The 25,689-nt window shown below is 42.2% G+C and overlaps 1 protein-coding gene across 23 annotated transcripts in view; it reads right to left on the bottom strand.

Annotated features, from left to right (window-relative positions):
- ARHGAP17 (Rho GTPase activating protein 17) overlaps positions 1-25,689 on the bottom strand; it is a 91,373-nt gene that overhangs the window by 45,221 nt on the left and 20,463 nt on the right. For 12 of the 23 annotated variants that reach the window (XR_011524795.1, XR_011524793.1, XM_070568244.1 and 9 more), the window contains exons 2-4: positions 14,461-14,500; positions 10,776-10,880; positions 1,141-1,214 (exon numbers count right to left, since the gene is read on the bottom strand). Coding sequence is in view for 20 of the 23 variants with exons in the window: in XM_070568244.1 (XP_070424345.1) it covers positions 1,141-1,214; positions 10,776-10,880; positions 14,461-14,500 (219 nt within the window). In the remaining 3 variants the exon portion in view is untranslated. Of the gene's footprint in view, positions 1-1,140; positions 1,215-10,775; positions 10,881-13,463; positions 13,683-14,460; positions 14,501-23,587; positions 23,720-25,689 lie in introns of those variants that run through there. The other 11 variants (XM_070568249.1, XM_070568255.1, XM_070568251.1 and 8 more) reach the window with 4 other exon arrangements.

Genomic DNA, 25,689 nt, shown 5'->3' with positions numbered 1-25,689 from the left:
GAAATTAGACGTGTGTGGCACTGGCATGAGGTGGCCATGGGGCTGTAGTTAAGACATGATCTCTAGTGTCCAGCTGCCTGAGTGTGAATACAGGCTTTGCTATTTACAGCTCTCTGGTCTTGGGCAATTTACTACCCTCTATGATTGTGAACTTCCTCATCTATAAGTGGGATACCAGTATCACCTACCTCCCAGGTTGTTTTGAATATTGAATGAGTAATTACACGGAAAGCATGTAGGACAGTGCTAGCACAGAGCAACACTCTGCCAATAAGGGTGTTGAAGATGACGGTATGACAAAATATAAACATGGAAACACATCCCGGCTGGAGGAACAAGAATGCCAGCATGGAGGTATGTGCCACCCTCCTCTCAGGGCCAGTGCCCCCAAGTATGGGAGCATAGACAGGACAAAGGAAGGGGAAAGAGTGGGAGGAAGCCACTATTCTTCAAAGAACAAAGGGAGAATCGTAGGACATACATCATGGCAGACCCCAGGAAATGGGCTGAAAAGCCCAAAGATCATGCCCAGCTGGGAAGCAGGGCCTACATTACCACAGGAGAAAGCAGACAGGATTAAAGGACACTGGCCTCCTGGAGAAGCAGATAGAAAGAAGGGTAAACCTCCCCACTTATAATGAAAACAGCTTTATTATTAGATTTTCAAACTGTTTATATAATACATGTCCATCGTAAAAAAAAAAATCCAAATAATTCAGAAAACACACTATTTTGAGACAATACCACTGACGTTATGATGACTACCCTTCAAGGAAGGGACTCTTAAGGACTCGGAGTGACTAGTTAGAGTTTATAAATCTGCGTCAATACCTGGAACAGGGCAGGAACTGAGTTCTTTATACCCAAGCTGAGGGGATAGATATTGACCCTATCAACTGCTTTCGTTAGCAGCCCCTCGTATCATCCATCCTTGCTCCTCCTAAAAGGAAGATTCTCCAGCACCCCAGTGGCCTCAGCCCCACTTCCTCCATGGAGCCCGGGCCATTCTCCTTGTAGATGAGCCAGTGCCATCATCTCAGGGCCCCTCTGGTCACACATGGGCCATGGACACCGCCCAGCCATCTACCTCCACTGAGCCCCAGGACACCTGCTCTCTTTCTGAAAGCGGCCAACTCTTACCCTAGGAGGGAGTCTTCCAGCTGAGTTGATGCTTCTTGCATGTTCTGAGCCAGAGCTGTCAGAGGGAGTTTTTTCTGGAAGGCAGAAGACAGCGTGTTTTTTTATGATTATTGATACCCACTCTCAAATTACCAGCTTCGGATCATCACTCATTGATTTCTCCTCCAGGCAGACTGCACAGGTAAGCGACAGCCTGTGTGGAGTCAGGTGCTGGTCTCAAAGGTATGAGTTGTGGGACTTAATCTCTGTGTCAGTTTCCTCATGCCTGGAATATAGGGATGCTAACAGTGTAGGTGTCCTAGAGCTGTCTGTTGCCTGATGGAGATACCCAATGTCAAGTACCAAGCATGTGGTAAGTACTCAGTAAATGTTAGCTGTTATTGTTATTGTTGTTGTTGCTGTTACTATTGTTATTAATTAGTCAAATGCATACTATGCCCCAGGCACTGGGGACATGACACAGACATCACTCTCTGATTATCACAACAAATAAAAGCACTAAGGTGCCCAGTTTCAAAAACTTTTACTGGAATACTATTCCTAAACTGGCTCTTAATTTGGTGTAATCATAAAGATTTAGTTTTAGTTACATATCTAAAAATATCTGGGTAAACATTCAAAAAAGTGTTTTTAAGGTTTTTAAGCACAAAGCCATTCATTTTCCTATCAGAGATTAGTTTTTCAGTTGGAAATGACCATAAAGAACATCTCAGGGGCTGGCCCCGTGGCCGAGTGGTTAAGTTCACGCGCTCCGCTGCAGGCGGCCCAGTGTTTCATTGGTTCGAATCCTGGGCGCGGACATGGCACTGCTCATCAAACCACGCTGAGGCAGCGCCCCACATGCCACTAGAAGGACTCACAATGAAAAATATGCAACTATGTACTGGGGGGCTTTGGGGAGAAAAAGGAAAAAAATTTAAAAATCTTTAAAAAAAAAAAAGAACATCTCAGTAATGTTCTGATTGTGCAGTCAAGGAACCTGAAGCCTGGCCAGGGACCCCGGGGAGGCAGCAGAGACAGACTCAGACCCGGTGGCCGGAGCCCAGGTCCGTGTCTTTCCACCACCAGCTGACGGCTTATCTCAGAATCTGGGTAGGAGAGGCCTGGTTAATAACAAGTGGGCTGGTTACAACCCCATCATCTGCTAACAATGCTCTCAATGCTGCAGCACCCCAGGTGATTCTGTCTTCCCAGTAGAAAGGGAACTCACGTTGCAGACACAGGGTCCCTTTGGCTGCAGCCTTGTGCTTTGACCTCAGGCATGTCACCTCCCTCTCCTGCTTCCAAAGGGCTCCATCTGACACACTTACACGCCTGTTTGCTTGTACTATATAGACAATCTCTGGAAGGCTATCACGGAACTGCTAACATGGCAGTCCTGGAGAGGAGAACGGGGAGCCTGGGGCACAGGGCTGGGAGAGACCTCACTTTATGTTCTTTGTATATTCTGGATTTTGACTACGGAAATGTATGGCCTATTCAAAACAGTACACTGAAATTGAAAAATAAATAACAAATATATTCACCTATCCCTCCTACCCACAAGTTATTCTCAAATAAATAAACAACAGGCTTTACCTGCCCCGTAGGAGACATTCCCACTTCCACATTCTAGATTCTGAAGATCTGAGAAAACAAGCTTTGACTGTTACAGAGGATAATTCACAGTTTGGTTATGCTGCCTTTCTGAGGGAATTTAAATCTAGAATAAATGCAATAATCAAAGGATATACGTTATGTGCAACCCTGGAACTCTGTGGGTCTATGGGAAAAAAATCATGGAGAGAGAAGTCTATTTTAACAAGTATCACCCAAGCTCCCAGCTGTAAAGGGCTTGTGGTTTCCATGCCCTGACCCCAAAGCCACAACAATCCTATTTTCTGAGGCATGTAACTGAAGACATTCTGCTTATTTAACATGGGAGCTTATTACTGAAGACACTGTCTACTGATATCAAACACTTACACGGAGACAGCTGAGCACTTCCTAGGCATGAACAGCTTTTTAATCACCAGGGATTCATTTAAAAGGCTCTAAAGTCTTAATTTATAAAACGCATATTGAGGCAGCCCTGATGGCCTAGTAGTTTAAGGTCTGTGCGCTCTGCTTCGGTAGCCCAGGTTTGGTTCCTGGGCGTGTAACCACACCACTCATCTGTCAGTAGCCATGCTGTGGTGGCAGCTCACATAGAAGAACTAGAAGGACTTACAACTAGAATATACAACTATGTACTGGGGCTTTGGGGAGGGGGAAAAAAAATGCATGCCAATTGCACAAAAAGGAAGTCATTTCAGATCTAATATGTCACACAGCATGAGCTCTGCCATGTCAATAGCTTGTGTTGAGAAGCCCACCTGCTCCATCTCTCTTCCCTCCAATTCCTCCCTCTTCACATGCATAGGAGCCTCTCGTGGGGCCACTGGAGTCTCCACAGAGCCCTCTAGACTGCCATGATTTTCTCCATATTATATGACCTCTCGTGGTCACCTATCTTCCATCATTTCCATGGTGACTCCTCTTCCCACATACAGAGTGTAGACATCCTCAGAGCCCTGTCTTTGGCACTTTTGTTGGAGTTTGGAAAAGGAAGGCTAAGGTATTAGGTTTTAGAAATGAGGGCCAGGCACCTTTGCCCCTGCGGTCTGGAATACATCCATCACCTGCCACTCTTTTCCCTCCTTCACAGCTGGGCCACCAGCTTCCTCCAGGAAGCCTTACCTGACTACCCCTCTCCTCCTCTGGTGCCCATTCATGGTCCTCCCATAATACCCTGTGCATATTTTATTTAGCATGTTGTTTTATAATTATCCATTTGCTTGTATCTCTCCCACCAGGCCATGAGCACCTTTAAGGTAAAGACTACATCTTATTCATTTTATATCTCCAACACTTGCACACAGTAGGAGTTTGGGAAATATTAGCTTAAGGTATTTGTTTTTAATGAATATATGTGACACCTTGGCTATGCCTCATAGCAGTCAAAAGGAACAGCAAGGCATAACTGTACGATGGAACATGGCCTAGAGCATGAATGGGAGGAAGGAGGAGACAGTGAGATTGATAACAGAAATGTCATCAGATTATGGAGGGCTTAAGTCACACTAAAGAGCTTGGACTTTCACCCAGCCAATGGGAACCAGCCAGTGTCGTCCCTCCACAGAGGCACTGTTGGCATTATGGGACCCTTCTTTGTGTAGAACTACTCCTCCAGGTACCGGAGAGGTGGATAGCATCTTGGTCCCCACTCTCCAAATGCCGGTAGTGTCCTCCAGTCCCATGGCAACCAAAAACGTCTCTACACATTTCCAAATATCCACAGGTGCGTCACTCTGGTCTCAGTGGAGACCCACTAAGCTAAGATTTTCATTTTAGGCAGGAGGATGACACGATAAATTTGTATTTCAGGAAGCCCACTCTGCTAATCAGATTGGAGACAGGCTGGAAAAGAAGGCAATTAGAGGCAGGAAACATAGCTCAGGAGGTGACTGCAACAGTCCAGGTGAGAAGTAATTAGGTCTTGCATTAAGATGAAGGTGGTAGAGACGGAGGGAGGTGAGGAATTCAGAAAATAATCACAGAGAGAATCATAGGACTTGCTAATCAAGCAGCTATGGGAGGGTAAAGATTAAAAAAAGGAAATATAAGATAACTTCCCAGTATCTAGCTTGCACAATAGGGTGGTTAGAATTCAAGAGTCAACACGGAAGGAAGAACTGGTTATGCACACTAAAATAGACATCTAGGGCCGGCCCAGTGGCGCAGCGGTTAAGTGTGCACATTCCGTTTCTCAGCGGCCCGGGGTTCACCTGTTCGGATCCTGGGTGCCCACATGGCACCACTTGGCACGCCATGCTGTGGCAGGCGTCCCACATATAAAGTAGAGGAAGATGGGCATGGATGTTAGCTCAGGGCCAGGCTTCCTCAGCAAAAAGAGGAGGACTGGCAGTACTTATCTCGGGGCTAATCGTCCTCAAAAAAAATAAAAATAAAAAAATAAATAAATAAAATAGACATCTAGAGGAGGAAGTTTTTTGCTTGGTTGAAGATGGTTTAGAAGTCCCTGGCATAAACACATGGGTTAGAAGCCATGAAAATAGAAGAGGTGGCCCAAGGAATGTGACTGTGTGAATAAGGAGGAAAAGGACAGAATCTTAGGAAACGATATGAAAAGGGTAGGCAGAAGAGAAGCCATGGCCAGAGAATGAGAAGGAGCAGGGGGGCAGAACCAGTGGATTGCATCTGGTTCTGACAGACGAGACCTACAGCAAGCATTCCTGGAATTCTAGGTGTATGTAAACTTCCACTCCTTTGATATATACTACTGCAGAAAACTACGTATTGTGAGAGAGAGGCATACCTTGTTGTCAAGAAGTGCCATAACTGTCTGTAGGAAATATAAAAGAAAGGTGACACATCATCTGCATACCAGTTCTTACTTTTGAAACATCTGGTGACAAACAAAACAGTATAGCAAACTGTAGTTTGCCTGTTTGCCACTGAAACTATCACCTTAATTCTATATGGGCTTCTAAAGGTTAGCATATGCTCATAAGGAACCAACTTGCAAAACCAAGGACAAAACTGCCTAAATAACAAAAGTTTCTGTGTTCTACTGGTGGTACATGGGAAGCTGGATACTCTGAAAAAATGTATCCTGGAGTAGACATTTGATTGTTCTCCTAGAGTCCATTCTTCTTCCTTTCTATACAGTGTCCTGTTTTCTCTTAGGGATCTACCTTCTTCTTGATGAAGCCTGTGAGCTGGAGGTAGGTCCACAGCCCATGCTCTGGCATGAGCCATGATTATCTTAAGCCAACCAGTATACTGCATCTCCTCACCCAATCTTAACCCCTACCCATAGGAATTAGAGCGGAATGGGAATATTCAGGAATGTGGAATGTGACTCAACACAGAACAATGCAATGGAAAGAGACTTCTACTCGCCAAGGCCTTGGAAAAAGAAGTTTTCTCATTCCATTAAGAAAAATACTGGAAGACTAAACAGTTGTTGGGTCAAGAAAGAAATCAAAGAGGAAATTAAAAAATACCTTGAGATAAATGAAAATAGAAAGACAATGGTCCAAAATGTAAGGGATGCAGCAAATGCAGTTCTAGGTGGGAAGTTTATAGCCATATAGGCTTATCCCAAGCAACAGGAAAAATCTCAAATAAACAATCTGACTTTATATTCAAAAGAACTAGAAAAAAAAGAAACAAACATGGTAGAGGGAGGAAATAATAAAGATTAGAGCAGAAATAAATGAAATAGAGATTAAAAAAATAACAGAAAGATCAATGAAACTGAGAGCTGATTCTTTGAAAAGATAAACAAAATTGATAAACCATTAGCTAGACTTTTCAAGAAAAAAAGAGAGAGGGCTCAAATAAATGAAATCAGAAATGAAAGAGAAGTTATAATAGACACCACAGAAACAAAAAGGATCATAAGAGATAATGACAAATAATTACACCAACAAATTGGACAACCAAGGAAAAAATGGATAAATTCCTAGAAACAAATAATTTTCTAAGACTAGAATCAGGAAGAAATACAAAATCTGAACAGACCGATTACTAATCATAAAATTGAATCAGTAATCAAAAAACTCCCAACAAACACAAGTCCAGGACCAGAAAGCTTCACAGGTGAATTCTACCAAACATTTAAAGAAGAATTAAGACCTATCCCTCTCTTACTATACCAAAAAACTGAAGAAGGATTGCTCCCAAACTCATTCGACAAGGCCAGCATTACCCTGATACCCCAACCAGATAAAGACATGACAAGAAAAGAAAATTATAGGTCAATATCCCTGCTGAACTTATATGCAAAAATCCTCTACAAAATATTAGCAAAACAAATTCAACAGCATATCAAAAGGATCATACGTCATGATAAACTAGGATTAATTTCAGGGATGTAAGGGTGGTTCAGTATCCACAAACCAGTCAACATGATGCATCACATGAACAAAACAAAAGGTAAAAGTCATATGATCATCTCAATAGATGTAGAAAAAGCATTTGACAAAATTCAACATCCATTTATGATAAAAATCCTCAACAAAATGGGTATAGAGGGAAAATACTTCAACATAATAAAGGCCATATATGAAAAACCCATAGTTAACATCATACCTAATGGTGAAAAGTTAAAAGCTTTTCCTCTAAGATCAGGAACAACACAAGAATACCCATTCCCATCACTCTTATTCAACATAGGGTTGGAAGTCCTAGCTACAGCAATCAGACAAGAAAAAGAAATAAAGGCATCCAAACTGGAAAGGAAATAATAAAATAGTCACTATTTGCAGATAATGTAATATTGTACATAGAAAACCCTAAAGATGCCACCAAAATACTATTGCAACTAATAAATGAATTCAGTAAAGTTGCAGGATGCAAAATAAATATACATAGAAATCAGCTGTGTTTCTATACACTAACAAAGAACTAAGAGAAAGAGAAATTAAGAAAATAATCTAATTTAGGGCCAGTCTCAGTGGCCTAGAGGTTAAGTTTGGCACACTCCACTGTGGCAGCCCAGGTTTGGTTCCCAGGTGCGGACCTACGCCACTCATCTGTCAGTGGCCATGCTGTGGTGCTGGCTCGCATACGGAAAGAGGAAGATTGGCAGCAGATGTTAGCTTAGGGCAAATCCAATTTATACTTGTATCAAAAAAATAAAATACCTAGGAATAAATTTAACCAAGTTAACCAATAAATTTGGGGGTTTTTATTTCTGCTTTACCTCCCCGAATCCCACCAGTACATAGTTGTATATCTTAGTTGCAGGTCCTTCTAGTTGTGGCAATGTGGGACGCTGCCTCAATGTGACCTGACAAGCAGTGCCATGTCCGCGCTCAGTATCCAAACCGGTGACACCCTGGGTCGCCGCAGCAGAGCACTTGAACTTAACCATTCAGCCACGGGGCCGGCCCCAAACCAATACATTTAACCAAGTTAAATTTAACCAAGGAAGTGAAAGACCGATACACTGAAAACTATAAGACATTGATGAAAGAAACTGAAGATGACAGAAATAAGTGGAGAGATATACCGTGCTCATAAACTGGAAGAATTAATACTGTTAAAATGTCCATACTACCCAAAGTAATCTACAGATTCAATGCAGTTCCTATGAAAATACCAGTGGCATTCTTCACAGAACCAGAACAAATAAACCTAAACTTCACATGAAACACAAGAGACATTGAATAGCCAAAGCAATCTTGAGAAAGAAGAACAAAGCTGGAGCTATCACGCTTCCTGGTTTCAAACTATACTACAAAACCATAGTAATCAAAACTGTATGGTACTGACACAAAAACAGACACATACATCAATGGGACAGAGATAAGAGAGCCCAGAAATTACCTCATGCCTAGCTGGTCAATTAATATATGACAAAGGGGGCAAGAATATACAGTGGGGAAAAGACAGTCCCTTCAATAAATGGTGTTGGGAAAACTAGACAGATACATGCAAAAGAATGAAATTCGTCCATTTTCTTATACTATATACAAAAATAAACTCAAAATGGATTAAAGACTTAAATGTAAGACCTGAAACCATAAAAATCCTAGAAGAAAACAAAGGGAGTAAACTCTTTGACAACAGTCTTAGCAATATTTTTTTGGCTATGTCTCCTCAGGCAAGGGCAACAAATGCAAAATAAACAAATAAGAATTCATCAAACTAACAGCTTTGGCACAGCAAAGGAAACCATCAAGAAAACAAAAAGGTGGCCTATGGAATGGAAGAATATATTTGCAAATGATATATCTGATAAGGGGGTTAATATCCAAAATATATAAAGAACTCACACAACTCAATATCAAAAAAGACAAACAATCCGATTAAAACATTGGCTGAGGACCTCAACAGACATTTTTTCAAAAAAGACACACAGATGGCGAACAGATACAAGAAAAGGTACTCAACATCACTAATCTTCAGGGAAATGCAAACCAAAACCACAATGAGATATCACCTCACACCTGTCAGAATAACTACTATAAAGAGACAACAAGTAAGTGTTGGCGAGGATGTGGAGAAAAGGGAACCCTTGTGTACTGTTGGTGGCAATGTAAATTGGTGCAATCACTACGGAAAACAGTATGGAGGTTCCTCAAAAAATTAAAAATAGAACTACCATATAATCCACAATACCGCTTCTGGGTATTTATCTGAAGAAAACGAAAACACTAATATAAAAAGATATAGGCACCCATGTGTTCACTGCAGTGTTATTTACAACAGCCAAGATATGGAAGCAAACTAAGTGTTCTTCAGTAGATGAACAGATAAAGATGTGATAGATATGTAAAATGGAATATTAGCCATAAAAAAGAATAAAATCCTGCATTTGCAACAACATGGATGGATCTAGAGGGTATTATGCTAATTGAAATAAGCTAGACAGAGAAAGAAGAATACCGTATAATTTCACTTATATGTAGACTCAAAAATAACAAAACAAATGAACAAACAAAACAAAACAGAATCATAGATACAAAGAACAAATTGGTGGTGGCCAGAGGGAAGGGAGTCAGGGGGATCGGCAAAATAGGTAAAAAGGATTAAGAGGTACAAACTTCCAATCACAAAATAAATAAATCATGGGGATATAATGTATAGTACAATGTAGGGAATAGTCAACAATATTGTAATAACTTTATGTGATGACAGATGGAAACTAGTCTTATCAGGATGATTGCTTTGTAATGTATATAAATGTCGAATCAATATGCTGTACACCTGAAATTAATGCAATAGGGTATGTCAACTACACTTCAACAAAAAAAGAAAGAAAGAAAACTGTGGGAAGACATGCTCTGTACTCCTGCTGGACATGCACAAGGAAGCAGCCCATGGAAGGTGCTGGTAGCCAACTTACAACCATGAGAGGTAGCCATTTAGGGATAAAGCAGATAATGAAGAAGGCAGAAGGGAAAGAAGGAAAGAAACTAGATTTTTGGTTATATCATTGAAATGCTAGATGAATCCATACCTCAAGTCCATCTCAACTTCTGGATTTTTCAGTTAGTAAGCCAATAAATTCTACTTTCTAAGTCAATTTAAGAAAGGGTTTTCAGGGGGGCAGGCCCTGCGGCATAGGGGTTAAGTTTGCACACTCCGTTTTGGTGGCCCAGGGTTCACCGGTTCAGATCTCGGGCATGGACCTACGCACCACTTATCAAGCTATGCTGTGGCAGGCGTCCCACATGTAAAATAGAGGAAGATGCGCACAGATGTTAGTTCAGGGCCAGTCTTCCTCAACAAAAAGAGGAGGACTGGTGGCAGATGTTAGCTCAGAGCTAATCTTCCTCAAAAAAAAAAAAAAGATTATCAGTTTTTCACCATCAAAGCATTCATAATCGACACGTCCATTCTCTTATCAAGGACAAATGGCTCAGTGAGTCTTTAAAAGCAGTGTGAGCCTTCAGCTCAGCAATGTCTTAAGCACAAAAGAATGTTCTGGTCAGGCAGGTGTCATGAGCATGAAGGGTGACATAAGGTACAAATCTGAAGGCAAATCTGCTGATGCTGCTTGGGAGAAACCAATTGATCAAAGGGCGAAGAGCCTCCCAGAGACACATGAACTATGGTTCTGAGTCGCATTGGATACTCACGTGTCTCCTCTCGGCATCAGTGCCATGCTGGCCCTGGAAGCATGCCATCAGGCGCTTGTGGGAATGGTGGCACACTGACCGCACCGTGTCCAGGCGCCGCTCGATCTGACAAAACAGAGACAAATGAGCCATTTGCAGGGCTTAAGAACAAACTCAGCATCTTTCTGATGTAGTGTTTGCTTGTAGGCAGGAAAAGCATCCTATAGTTTAATTTCTTACCGCTTGGGTGTAAATGGAAATGGCCCCCATTCACCTACACCAGGTTTCTTACTATGGACATTCTGAGCCAGATTATTCTGGGTTGTGGGGAGCTGTCCTGCACATTGTGGTATGTTTAGCATCATCTTTGGCCTCTATCTGCTAGGAGCCATTAGCACCCCACTCCCTCCATTGTGACTATCAAAAACATTCTCCAGTATCAATTGATATTGTCAGATATCCCCCCAGAGACCAAAAGCGTCCCTGGTTGGAAACCACCGACCTCCCTGACACCCAGGGTTTTAGATCCCTTAAAGGCTGACTGTATGTGCAGGGAGAGGGGACAGTTCCGACTAAAACTTGCTATCAGAAAGAGGGGTGGCTGTCGAGCTGCACACTCCAGCACCAGCAAAGGCCTGCGTCCAATCTGCAGAACTGCAAATGAACATCCTCAGCCCAGACCCACACCCACAGCCAAGTGGGAAAACCCACAGGGGCTTTCAGACGCTCTCTCCTGCACATAGCCATGAAGCCTTCCCCGCAAAGTACATCAGACAGAGTCAGAGTAAATGATCCACAACCTACATGGAACACTACTGCTTTTAAAATTATTCCTTACTAGGCTTGGGGTGGTTTTTGTTTTTCCTTTTTCTTTTCTTTTTTTTTTAAATAAACCTTTAAAGCAGAATGGACAGCCAGCAGTAGGAAACACTGACTTAGGGGACCCATGCATCATGATTAGCTTCCCAAAATATTATTGCTGGGATATGGCTGTTTATGGCAAAGAGAGCTGCTTTTTACAGTAAGGAATGCCAAAAATGTGTGTCCTGATGACTCACTGAGAATGAGAGCAGTGCCTTAAGGAAGCTTTCTATTTTAAAGGGAAATCAACAAATTCAAGGCAGAATACATTTTTACCCCAAAACATTTTACGGAATAGAATGGTGTGTGGCTCTTTCTCAAAGGCCCTCAGTGCACCAGCAGCTCTCCTTTATATCCAAGCCCCGGCCACTAGGGCCCTGATCTGACAGGCAAGTTTATATTTAGGAGGAGAGGCCACATCACCTTCTCTAAATCGCGTAACGACCACATTTGAAAACACTGGAGGGCCAGCCCTGTGGCCGAGTGGTTAAGTTGGCACGCTCTGCTTCAGCCGCCCAGGGTTTCGCTGGTTCGCATCCTGGGCACGGACCTAGCACCATTCATCAGGCCATGCTGAGGCGGCCTCCCACATGCCACAACTAGAAGGACCCACAACTAAAATGTACAACTATGTACTGGGGGTCTTTGGGGAGAAGAAGGAAAAATAAAAAATAAATAAAATCTTTAAAAAAAAAAAAGAAAAAGAAACACTAGAAAACTGATATACATTCTTCCTTTGCCACAAAAGCAGGGGGGAACAACCCCAAAAAACTCCATTTCATACTGATTCCAATTTCCACTAGAATGTAAAGTTGCAGGAACAGGTGCCTTGGTCTGTTCTGTCCACTGATTTATCCCAAGTGCCTGGAACGCTGTCTGGCAGCTGAATGGAAGATGCTCACTTAATATTTGTTGAAAGGACAAGTATATATGAGTCCCTGTGCACGTATGAGACAAACAACAGTAAGTAAATTGTGGTTCCCCCCTCCAGGGATTCACAGCCTCCTGGAGAAGGTGCATACAAGCAAAATCAACAGGCACCCTCCTGAACTGCTCTCTTAGAGATCTAAGAAAAGAGGTGGGAGGACACAGCACAAGTTAAGGGAAGTTTCACACCAGAACATACCAGAAACAAAATCATGTCTTGTAATCCATTCCCAGTGCTTTCCATGTTGAACTCCTTCAACCCTCCCAACAACCCTGGGGGCGGACACTGCTACTACCTTCATTCTAGAGAAGTGGAAACTGAGGCACAGGGAGGTTAAGAGTAAGTTCCTGAGGCCACACAGCCAGTCAGGGGCAGACCTGGGATTCCAATCCATGTAGTTGGGCACCCAACTCCACACTTTTAACCATGACTCTCTTTCTTTATAGTTCAAACAACAAAATCAGAAGGGAAAACATCAGTCCCAGCGACAGCAGACACGGGGTAAGTATCTGTGTTAGAAAACAGGAGTTCCTAGAAACTGGCAAACTCTTCAGGCCCCACTGGATGTTTGGGCAAAGTGAGAAGAACGGACAGTTGCCAGTTGAGTTGACACACTCCAATGGCCTGTAAGGTCCCCTGGCTTTATCTTAGAGCATCAAGGATTAAATCAGATAATGTCCATTACTGATATGGGATGTAGGAGGGAGGTAATGACATGAAAACCTAGTTTAGTAAAAGCTTAACTGGACCAAAAAGTATTTCTGAAAGTCTGAAAATGAATTTGAAATATATGATAAAAAACGAGGAAGTACTGTTAAGAATGTGATTCTTAAATAAATCTTTAAAAATACTTCAACTCCTTAATAAAACCTTTTAGTCCTAAAAAAAAGAAAAAAGTGCTCTTAAAATATTCTACCCACAGAAGGCTGTCATAATTGAGAAGGATGTTTCGGCATGGTGTGGTGGAGGCAGCGTTTTTCTCAATTATGCCAACGCCTTCTCTCCATGAGAAGAGACAGAAAGTCACTTGGGAGCATATCTTTCTTTGGTCTTCAGGAACTCAGGAACTCAATGGAGTGGACCTGCCGTAGGTTATGGAAATGAGAGGCAAGACAGGCGAGGAGACTTGATAGAAACCTCTGTGCAAAAAAAAAAAAAGAAAAGAAAAGAAAAAGAAACCTCTGTGCAGAAGAGGTTCCATCCTTCCCTAAGTATTCTGGTGCGGGTGGGGATTGAGTGGGGCTGGGGAAAGTGATGTGTATAAAGGGTCCACTGCCTCCTGGAAGAAACTCCCAGCCCCAAAGTTAGGGAAATCTGTTGAGAGATGGAGTGGAGAGGCCCTGGGTAAGGTCCCTGGTGGGAAACGCCCCTCCCTACAGAGAAGAAAGAAAGTCAGCCTGATGATGTGAGGCCACCCTAAAGCCTCTGGGTGGTTCTGAGAGATCTGGCCATTGTCTCTGAGACTCTGATTCCCTCAGGACCCAACTCAGGCCAGTGTTGGGGAATAACAGTGAGAGAGGGAGCAAGAAGTCAAAACTCTAGGTTCCAGCCAGCGGGGTCCTCTGCTGCAGCTGGCAGGGCCTGTCTCATCAAGGGCACCGCCAGAACGGTGAACTAGAGTCCCCCAGCCTGCCAAGCACCTGTGACCAGGCCACACCGCCAGCCCCGCCTCCATCCCCACCCTCACCCCTGGCCCTTGAAAACAAGACTACCCCATTTGAGCTTCACAATATGACACCAAAGTTTCAGATCCCTTTCTATCACGGTGCAACTCCACTGCTTTTCCTTCTGCTCAAAACCGTGCTAAATAATTTTATTCTCTTTCAGGTAAAAAAAACATAAGCTTCAGTTCTCATCTACAGGTTTTGGGTTTTTTTCCTTTAAACAGAGCACTTCAAAAAGATTCTATTTTGTTACCTGTAACAGATCTTCACTGAGCACCTCTGTTTTCTCAGCTCTGTGGGAAAAATTAAAAATTCAGAGTTAAAAATCCAGAAATGAAAAGCCACTCATGAAATTTAATAACTATTATCCTGGAGTTTAAAACAAAACAGGCAGAAATGGGGCTGGCCCCGTGGCCGAGTGGTTAAGTTCGCGCACTCCGTTGAAGGCGGCCCAGTGTTTCCTTGGTTCGAATCCTGGGCGCAGACATGGCACTGCTCATCAAGCCACGCTGAGGCAGTGTCCCACATGCCACAACTAGAAGGACCCACAACGAAGAATATACAACTATGTACCGGGGGGCTTTGGGAAGAAAAAGGAAAAAATAAAATCTTTAAAACAAAACAGGCAGAAATGAATGATAACAAGGGGAGAAATTGTACCAATTTTTACATTAGAGGGCAACTTAAGCAAAACCAAAGAAAAACAAACAAAAGTTTGCAGAGAATAGCAATCCAACATCAGAACAAATGGTCTAGATCAAACTTGGGTATGCACACAATCCCCCACAGGGGTTAGCGGGTTCACTGATTTAAGCTGCCATTTTTCAGGTCTCATCTCAAGAGTTTCTAATTCGGTAGGTCAGCAACAAGATCCTGCATTTTTAACAAGCCCCTCCCAGCCCAGAAATCCACAGCAAGAGGCCTACAGACCACACTTGGAGAAAAGTCTGCTCTGGAGAAAATTAAACTTCAGGTCTTAAAATCATCATTTCTGAGTTTCATAGTCTTATTGAAAGAAGTTTGTCAGAAATCCAGAAATACTATGCAATGATTCACACACAATAAAAATAATTGAGTATTCCCTTCTTCAGATAGCTCATCTTTATAAAGAAACAAAGTATTTTCACAACTTTCCCTTATCTATGCTTTAGAACTGCTGTTAACTTCACTGACCTTTCCAGAAAACCGACATGGCGGCCAGCAATCAGCTGAGGAGCATTCAGAGCTGCTGGAGTCTCAGTTGCCAGATCACAATAATTTTTTAAGAAGACTTTTCTCTGCAGTTCAAAAGGGCAGCATCATTGATATACATCACACCCAGAATTACTACAAAGTGCCATTTTGGACTTCTGGTTCAAATAGTGATTTAAGCCAAGTCATTTAACAGGCCTACCAAATTCCCATGGAAATGAACAAGGACATTTTTACAGGAAAAAGAAAGTCTGTTTCAGCTCTTAACATTGCAGGGGGCAGGAGGTGCGGGAAGGCCATCAATGAACCAGATATTATGAAGCCTTTTCATTAGATACACTGCAGAATGGAAGGTTGAATGATCTTGCCCATGAACCAATGCAAAAGAAAGAAAAGCTGTTTGGCAAGAAAGTGGATGGGAACCCCTAGAATGACCTCAAAACCCTGATAAAGCTCAGAGCAACAGTAGCTGCAACAAGGATGATGGTGCACACCTCCAGCCTGTGCTTGGGCATTGGCATGTCAAGGAAAACCTAGGCATTACCACACAGAACTCCAGTACCAGTTGTCACAGCAGTGCCCCAGTCAACCTGGAGATGCCTATAGTCGTGGCTCACTCATTGTTTTCTGCAGGAAGCTGAAATTCTGACCTGACTCAAGTACCTCCCAGGTCCACAAGAGCAGAGCCTAAAGATGAAGTCAAGGTCCAAGCTTCCAGAAGAGGCCCACTCTCAACTGTATGAACAAGTTCTGTAAGCAGCAGGCCGAAATATGCCATCCCAGCCCTGACTGGCATGCATGGTGCCAGGCATTGCTGAAGTGCCAAACACAGGTAGTCATTCCAGTTAGGGAAGTGGAGCAGGGCCCCAGCTCATCATGAGCTCAAGCAACTGCCTCAAAAAGAGCCCTGACAGTTGGCCTAGCAGGGACATACACGGCATGAGACTGCCATAGCTTCACCATTGCTCCCTCTCACCAATAGCCTCACCCCTCCTCCAGCGAGATAACACACTGGGTTGTGTAGTTTTCACCTCGTCTTCTCTGGCCAGGACCTAAAGATCTGGACAGGACCCTGAACACCTCTGAGAGATCTCCAGAATCTCCCTCTGTACTTGTAAGTATACACAGAGGAAAGTCCCAAGGCCTTAAAATATTCACAAGTTCAAAAAAAAAAAAAAAGATTCAGAGCAAATACGTCCTCTAATGAAACAAAATTATTTTAAAATAGAAGAAAAAGAAAATTTAGTTTAAAATCCCAATGTGGGCTAATAGCAGGTGTGAAAGAGTTAGTCACAGCTCAGTGGCACAGGGGAACAAACTATGTGCATCTTTTCTCAGCATCTTGTTCAGCAACCTCACACTGGTAACTTGAAATGAGAAATCAAATACAATACAAACAATTGCAAACAATACAAATCAGGGCTTATTCTTTTCCTTCTTTTTTTTTTTTTGTTTTTCAGAGAGTCAGTTATATGAGCACAGCACTGCCACAGCCACAAAGAAAATAAAGCAAATCTAAATTTTTTTTTAAAAAGCAAGAATTAACTAGAGAAAAAACAAAAAGTCCATTGGAAGGACAGTCATAGTGCACTCCCCTGTTCAGCTGCAAATAACTGATTGGATATAATAATATAAATATCAAAAGCAATATAGCCAAAACCTGTAATATAACTGTGTTAAAAGGATGAGGGCGCAGAACCGGAGAGGAAGGTCACACAAGAGCCCTAAACCCACAATGATCGTAAGAGGAAATCAATAAATACCACCTACACTTGATCACCTGAAGGATAGCAGTTTACACACGTTATTTATAAATCTGGATATGAGTAACTGCCAAAATAAACAGCTAAAATGTGAAAGTGGTTGCCTCTTCAGTTGGGAAATCTCACCTGGGAAGGTGGGGTGAGTAGACAAAGAACCCACTGTACCTCCTGTTAAGCCTTTTACTATTATTTGACTTCTGGATCTACATGTATTCACAGTTGTACATTTTAAAAAATAGTATGTTGGTTACATTTTTAAGTAACATACTTGAGATGGTTTCGAGTGATACATAACTCTAAGGCAATGGGCCCAACTGTCAGTCTGGACAAAAGTACCCAGAATACACAGAGCAACCAAAACAGAAGGCAAATCAGTACATTTATTGTCCTCTTTTCAAATGAACAACTGGACCCTTTGCTTTAAATTTAGAGACACTTTACCTAAAAAGGTATCTGTAGGCTGAAAAACACACAGAACATATTATATGAAGATGTTAACAGACAGTTTAAAATAAGTTTACCCCACGCTTCCTGCCTTTGTGGACACTCTGTATATTATGCTGATAAATTTCATTTGAGAAAGATATCCAATGCATTTTCTTAACCATATTTTAGGGTTCACTGAAATTATTAAAAATTACCTAAAATCAGGAGAGATTACTTTCCCCCCAGCTTTACTGAGGTATAATTGACAAATAAAATGCTATATATTGAAATTATACAATGTGATGACTTGATTTACATATACATTGTGAAATTATTACCATAGTCAGGTTAATGAACACGTCCACCACCTCGTACAGTTACCTTTTTTTGTTATAGTTGTTGTGTGAATGCTTAAGATCACAGTAACTCCTCCTAGTGAGTTTCAACTATGTAGCACAGTTGGTAACCGTAGTCACCATATTGCTCACTATATCCCTAGAGTTTCCCCATCGTAACTGAAGGCTTCCACTCTTTGACTAGCATCCCCCCATGCCCCCATCCCCTAGTTCCTGATAATCATCAGTCTACTCTCTGTTTCTAGGAATTCACTTTTTTTTTTAACAGATTCCACATATAAGTGAGATCACACAGTATCTGTCTTTCTGTCTGGCTTATTTCACTTACTATAACGTCCTCCAGGTTCACCCATGTTGGTGCAAATGGCAGGATTCCCTTCTTTCTCACTGCTGAATAATATTCCTGTGTGTGTGTGTGTGTGTGTGTACACCTTCTTTATCCATTCATCTGTTACAAGACACTTAGGTTGCTTTCATATCCTGGCTATTGTGAATAATGCTGCAATTAACAGGGGAGCGCACATATCTCTTTGAGACACTGACTTCATTTCCTTTGGATATATACCCAGAAGTGACACTGCTGGATCATAAGGTTAGTTCTATTTTTAACTTTTTGAGGAACTTCCATACTATTTTCCATAATGGCTGTACCAATTTATACCACCAACAGTGTAAAAGGGTTCCAATCTCTCCATATTCTCGCTGACATTGGTTATTGCTTGTCTTTTTGATAATAGACATCCTAACAGGTGTGAGGTGATATCTCATTTGGTTTTCATTTGCACTTCCCTGATGAGTAGTGATGTTCAGCACCTTTTCATATACCTGTTGGCCATTTGTAGGTTTTCTTTGGAAAAACATCTATTTAGGTCCTTTGCCCTTTTTTTTTGAGGAAGATTAGCCCTGAGCTAACATCTGCTGCCAATTCTCTTCTTTTTGCTGAGGAAGACTGGCCCTGAGCTAACATCCGTGCCCATCTTCCTCTACTCTGTATGTGGGACACCTACCACACCATGGCTTGCCAGGCGGTGCCATGTCCGCACCCGGGATCCGAACTGGTGAACCCCGGGCTGCCGAAGTGGAACCTGCACACTTAACCACTGAGACACCGGGCCAGCCCCCCTTTACCCATTTTTAAATTGGATTATTTGGGGTTTTGCTATTGCATTATATGAGTTCCAAATATATTTTGGATATTAACCCCTTATCAGATATATGGTTTGTAAATAATTTCTCCTATTCCGTAAGCTGCCTTTTAATTTTGTTGATTGATTCCTTAGCTGTGCGGAAGCTTTCTTGTTTGACGTAGTCCCACTCGTTCATTTTTGCATTTGTTCCCAGTGCTTTTGGTGTCATATTCATGAAATCATTGCTAAGACCAACGTTAAAGAGCTTTTCCCTTTTCCTACCAGGACTTTTACAGTTTCAGGTCTTACATTGAGTAGTATGGACATTTTAACAATATTAATTCTTCCAATCCATGAATATGAGATATCTAGGAAAAATTACTTTTAAGCAATCATGATCGCAGAATGTAATCTACAAATTGGGGTGACTACCTCACAGAAAGATTCCCGCTTGGCCTGTGCTACGCCCAGCTTCACGTTAGGGAACCACCTCCTCCAGGGTGTGGTCCAAATGACCTGATCTCCCTCTTCACCGCACTGGTCCAAGGATCAGCTGAACTGCAGCTACGCTGAACTGTCTGGGAGTGTTCGTCTTTACCAGAGACGTGGAATTTTTACCAAAGGAAAGTGCAGCACTTATTCAGAATACTGGCCAAGGTGCCCACTGAAGGGCATTTACATTAGCCAAAGAAACTTGGTTTTTACTGAGATGCATGAACTTTGATCAGTTTCTGTTAATTCATCAATAAAGCAAAGGGAGAGGGAGCAACATATTGAATTTATTAAGACATGTAAAGACAAAGTGATCCAATAATAAAAATAATACTTGTTAAATCAGATTGTTTTAAATCAAACATTTTGCTGCACAGACCTAAACTTTTTGTATATGGGAGTTTTTTTTGCTTTGTCAGAGCCTTCCTTGTATCCAACATTCGGTGCTTGAAAACACACTTGAAAGTTTCCTGTCTGTAACTGGAAAAACAATATGAAGCGGGAAGGCACTTCCTGCTCACCATTTTACTCTGGGTTTGTTTTTTCCTATGCAAGCCACTGCGCCACTTCACTAGGCAATCAAGCAAGGCTTATGTAGGTAGGATTCTTAATTTATTTCTCACTTTTTGGTCCAGGATAAGATTTCTTCCTCCTAATTCCCAAATCCTAAAAGCAGCAGTGTTGCGCAGGCCTTGATGAGTTCACCTTTCCCTTGACTGGTTGTGGGAATGTCCAACCTTTTACTCATGGTGAACAGGAAGTCTCACTCAGCCTATGACCAGGCCAGGAGAAAACAGAAACGTTCCCAATCTGAAGGAGTTCATCTCACCAAAAAGACAGAAATGCTCCTACTAGTAGACAGAGTCAAGGAAAATTTCCAGTTGTCCTGACAATTTCCATCTCTAATCATGGACTGATTTCTGTAGGAGTTCCTGCCATCACTACACCGAAATGCAAAACGCCCCTATTGTGAACTGTCATTCTGTTTTCTAGGTACTGACTACTGCATTCAGGGACACACATCTTCAGAAAGCATGTGGTATGGGAGCCATGGAAATCAATGCTCAAGTCCACACCTTCAGTGCTTGCTGGGATCCTCCAAGCACGGAGCATTACTGACCTCATCCCTGCTAGAGAGAGAACTCCACGGGGACACAGACCAAGTCCACCTTACCCATCACTCCTCATCCAGCACTAGCTTAGCACCTGCCTGCCACACAGGAGGTGCTGAATAAATAGACATTGAATGAATGAATGAAAAAGGAAATGACTGTCACAATGATAGAGACAGCTTTGACAAAAAAAAAAAAAAACTTTCCACATTTCAAAAGAGGTAGCAAGAAAAAAATTCACTAACAGTAGCAGCCATAAATGTGTAGAATTGCCTACCACAGCAAAATCCACATGACTGAAATTAAAACGTGGTATTGCCTTCGAAAGTTAATCTTATGGCCAGGGGTCAGCAAACTAGGGCCTGCTGGCAAATCCAGCTCACCACCTATTTTTGTATGGCCAGCAAGCTAAGAACAGTTATTTCAAAATGGTCGGAAAAAATCAAAAGAGGAATAAATAATATTTTAGAACACATGAATGTATACGAAATTCAAATTTCAGTGTGCACAAATAAAGCTTTCTTGCAGCACAGCCAGGCTGATTTGTCCCTGTATTACCTATGGCTGCTTTCACACTACGACAGCAGAGTTGAGTTGTTGCGACAGAGACTGTATGGTTTGCAGAGCTCAAAATATTTCCTATCTGGTCGTTTACAGAAAAAGTTTGCCAACCCTGGGTCTACCCAAGGGCTTCTCACAAGGTGTGGTGCCAACTTCACCAGCAGGCTTTTCAGAATCACTTTGAGGACTGGGATGTAAGACTGGTCTGGAGGTGTATTTTCTCTTCCTAGACATTCTGCCTCATGTTCGAGAAGCAGCTGCCAAAATGAATGGGGGTGGCTGACTCTGACATTATAGTCCAAATGTGCAGGCACAGCCCTGTGCGAGTGACAGAGAAAAATCAGAACTCATGTCTCTCCTCCACCTGCGCATTTCTCCCACCCACATCCTCAAAATCCACTGAAATATTCTAACTATTGTTCTCTTTCTGATCCCTACTAGTAAACATATTTCAGCACAAGATCTAGATGAATACAATTCTCTATGTCAGGCATCAACACACTTTTTCTGGAAGGGCCAAATAATAAATATTTTAGGCTTGCAGGCCACACCATCTCTGCTGCAATGACTCAGCTTTGCCGCTGCAGCCCCAAAGCAGCCAAAGACAACACGTAAAGGAATGAACCTGGCTACATTCCAATAAAACTTTATTTATGGACACTGAAATCTGAACTCACAGAATTTTCCTATGTCACGAAATACCATCCTTGATTTTTTTTCAACCATTTAAAAATGCAAAAACCATTCTGAGCATACTGTGACTGGCCTTGGCCCTCAGGCCATAGTTTGCGGACCTTTGATCTATGTACATGTTAAATACAGTTTCCCATGAAGCTCCAATCTGTTTTAATCACTTCCAAATTCTTACTTTGGAGGGGGGTTTCTGTGCTTTCCCAACTTGCATTTCCAAAGTCGAGAGACACTGGCTTTTCCAGACTCCACTAGATTGTTTCTCTTCAATCCTTTCAGCCATTCTGTGGCCTTGAGAACAGGAGCTCATCTTTCTACCACCAAGTACACTCTCTACCCAGGGATGGCAAATATGTACGTGGCCAGGGAGCCAATACTATCATGAAACATGAATGGCTCCCTGTCGCCCCCAGGATCACAGTGCTGTTCTTTTTTCATTTACAAATTCACGCACAAGACCATACTTTTGTTGGTTTTTTACTTATACATTCACTTTGATATACCAATTAAAATGAAAAAAAGAAATGGGACATGGAGAGAATTTTTAAAAAACTGATTTTAAATTCTAGTTACCTCCAAATATTTAAATGCTTCTTTGATGAGTAAGATAAACCACAATAAACTATGACCAATCTCAATACTGTACACAGGGCAACAAACCACATGGTCACTCCAGGCATGGGAATTAATATTCGCAGTAAATTACAGTAGCCAGAGCAGAGCTAAGTGGTGTATTTCATTCCGCTGGGAACTAGATTTTGTGCAACACTGGGATCTCCTGTTACGAGTGTTTACAAAATCCACTTGAGCCTTTGTGCTGAGTTTGGACACATTCACTTCACTTCACAGTGAGCCAGGGAACTAGTGAGTGAGTTTTTCCTGTTTTATCTCATTAGATTAGCTGTCTTCTGAAATTTCTCCGAGGGAATCTGAAATCTGCTTAATTGGACTTTAAAAATAAAGGAACTCTCTGACACTTTACAAGTGAAACAATGGTTACACATTCTACAAAGTACTTTAAAAAGTTTTAAAAAGAGTTTACAGACCCTAAAGGGATAGTATGGGAAAAGAAAAAAAAAAGTATCCCCCTTCATAACACTGAAAAGAAAAAGGATATTTATCAGGGGCAAAACAATCAAATAGAAAATATTTTGGTAATGGTATGGGTGAAATACACCTAAAAGTTCTATACTCTGAATTATTTCCCCAAATGACAGAATTTCACCCACATGTTTACAGCTTACCTAAGATAAGTAACAGTTATTTTTCACTTTAAACAATAATAACAAAACCCTCATCAATCTTAACTCAGCCTCCGTAACATTCTTTGAATGCCAATCAATGACTAAGATGAATTGTTATAGTTTAACATAAATTGAACTGTTTTATCATTTTCCTACACATGTAAGCTTATCCCCTACATTGTTGTTGGGTCAGTTGGCGGTGTTCCCCTCTGGCACACGAAATGGAACCTATTTGCTATCCCTGCTGTAACCCCATGCTAAGTCTAAAAGCTCCACCAAGGATTGCTGCTTATGGCAAAGTCGGCGAAGTCAGAAGAACACTTCACTGCCACCAGCACACCTTGCAACTGCCCTCAGTGGACTCTCAGGGGACCTCCCAGGCCCTCCCTCTCCAGCCAGCTCTAGCCATTTATGGTACCTGCTTGGACCTGGAGGCAGCTGTCTGAGATTTCAAAACTGATTCAAGCAGGCAAAAGTACGCGAGAAATATTTTCCAAAGTATCACAATGTGGACAGTTAATGTGGAGCTAAGAACTATGGGAGAAGACACAGGAGGAGGGGTTCAGTTTATTGCCATGGCAACGTAAGACTCCAAAAGAAGATAAAAAGCCACACAAAAAGTTTAAAGCAAAAGTGCCCAAGGCAAGGCCACACAAAGTCAAGGGCTGGGCTCTGACTCAGTGCTGTGGCCGCTGGCGGGAGCATTCCGCGTCTGAAGACAGGTTGTTCAGGCTCTCTTCCAATGCTTCTTCCTCAGTCAGCACATTTGGACTTTGAAAAGCACGTTCCCATAGAATGCAGGTTATAAATGATCATAAGGTCTCGGTCAAGCTTACAAGGACTCATTTTGCTTACAACTTATCTAAAAGACAGCCCTAGTAGGCACCTAGGAATTTTTCTGAGCCACTCTGAACCCAGGGAACAGGAGTAAAAAACAATCTAGGAGATAACAGTGGTTCTCAACTGTGGCTACACATTACAATCCAGCAGGCTTTAAAAATGATACAGATGATGCCGTTTATGTGAAATAGCCAGAAAAAGCAAAGCTATAGAAGCAGAAAGTAGATTAGTGGTTAGCCCAGGGTAAGAGTGGGCATGGGGATTAACCATAAAGGGGTACAAGGGATCTTATTGGGGTGATGAAACCGTTCTAAAAATTGGATTGTGGTGATGGTTACATGACTCTGTAAATTTACTAAAACTCTTTGAACTGTACACTTAAAATAGGTGAATTTTATGATATGGAAAGTGTATCTCAATAAAGTTGTTAAAAAAAGAATAACACCTGCACCCTAACCCAGAATGACTGAATCAGAACCTCTAGAGTGGGGCTGGGCATTTTTATTTAAAGCTCCCCACGCCACTCCAAAGTGCCGCCAGGGCTGAGAACCCTGCTTTAGAAGGGCGAGAGTCCCAGTGGCTGGCGGGTGGTAGAGTAACTACCAGCACATGGTAGAAAGAGGCTCCCGCGGTGAACGGTTGACATTCGTGAGACAGTCTGAGTGTTACTGTGCACCAGGCCATAGGTGCTCCTTCTAGGACAGGGCGGCCTACAATGTGGTCTGACGCGCATAACTCACAGTCAGCAAGCTGTGCGATAAGAAACAGATGGCTAACAGATTCTAAGCTGCATTTTAGGCAAAGGATAAGAAGACAGAACATGTTAGGAGGTAAGAGTCAGGGCTCTGGACTCAGGCAGACCTGACTTTGAATCCCGGTGTCGCCTTGGTAAACTGCAACCGTGAGTCTCCATTTCCTCCACTGTACAATGGGAATAATCCTAACTGTAAAATAGGAGTAACGATAATAATAACACCACAACCCCAGCAGTTGTTCAGAAACACCACTTATCTCATTTATCCTATTTATCTCATTAGACATAGTCCCTGGCACCTAGTGAGGGTTCATGGAGTGTTGGCTGTTCTGAGAATTACGATAAATAAGAACCACCGTCAGATAAATCCCAAGTAATAACTCTTATCTAAAGAATGACCTTTCTGCCATTATCAAGCTGCTCAACCTTCTCCTGGGAGAAGTTATGGTTGAGTCCAGACCACACAAAGACAAAAAGCTATGTCAAACTTACAGCAGGAGCAGGACAGGCTGCTCAATTAAACAAAGAGTTGGTTGTGATAAGGCCCCGTGGGCTGGAGGCCACCAAGGTGAATCTCAGGCACACAATACACAGAAACTTAGAGGACGAATATGCGGTGAGTTAGCAAAACCCTTCACCAAAGATCAACATCTTAAGCTACTGCACCTCACACGCTGGTAATGAGGTTGGAAAAGTGCCAGCGCCACAGTTCTCAGGTGCACATTCATAGAGGGGTTAGAGAACTCTCTAGATAGAAATCCGTGGGTGGACCTGCTACAAGGCATTTAGATCTTCATTCATCCAGCCAGTATTCATGAAGCTGTCTCTAAATGTCAACTGGGGAAGAAAAAAAAAGAGAAACATGAGCCACAGTCCCCACCCTTGGGAGCTGATGGGACAGACAGAAATGCAAACCATCAACTTCA

Source organism: Equus przewalskii, chromosome 12 (assembly GCF_037783145.1).
Source record: "Equus przewalskii isolate Varuska chromosome 12, EquPr2, whole genome shotgun sequence".
Taxonomy (NCBI): Eukaryota; Metazoa; Chordata; class Mammalia; order Perissodactyla; family Equidae; genus Equus; species Equus przewalskii.
The sequence above is the reverse complement of the archived record's forward strand: the minus strand, read 5'-3'. Positions and strand labels throughout refer to the sequence as shown.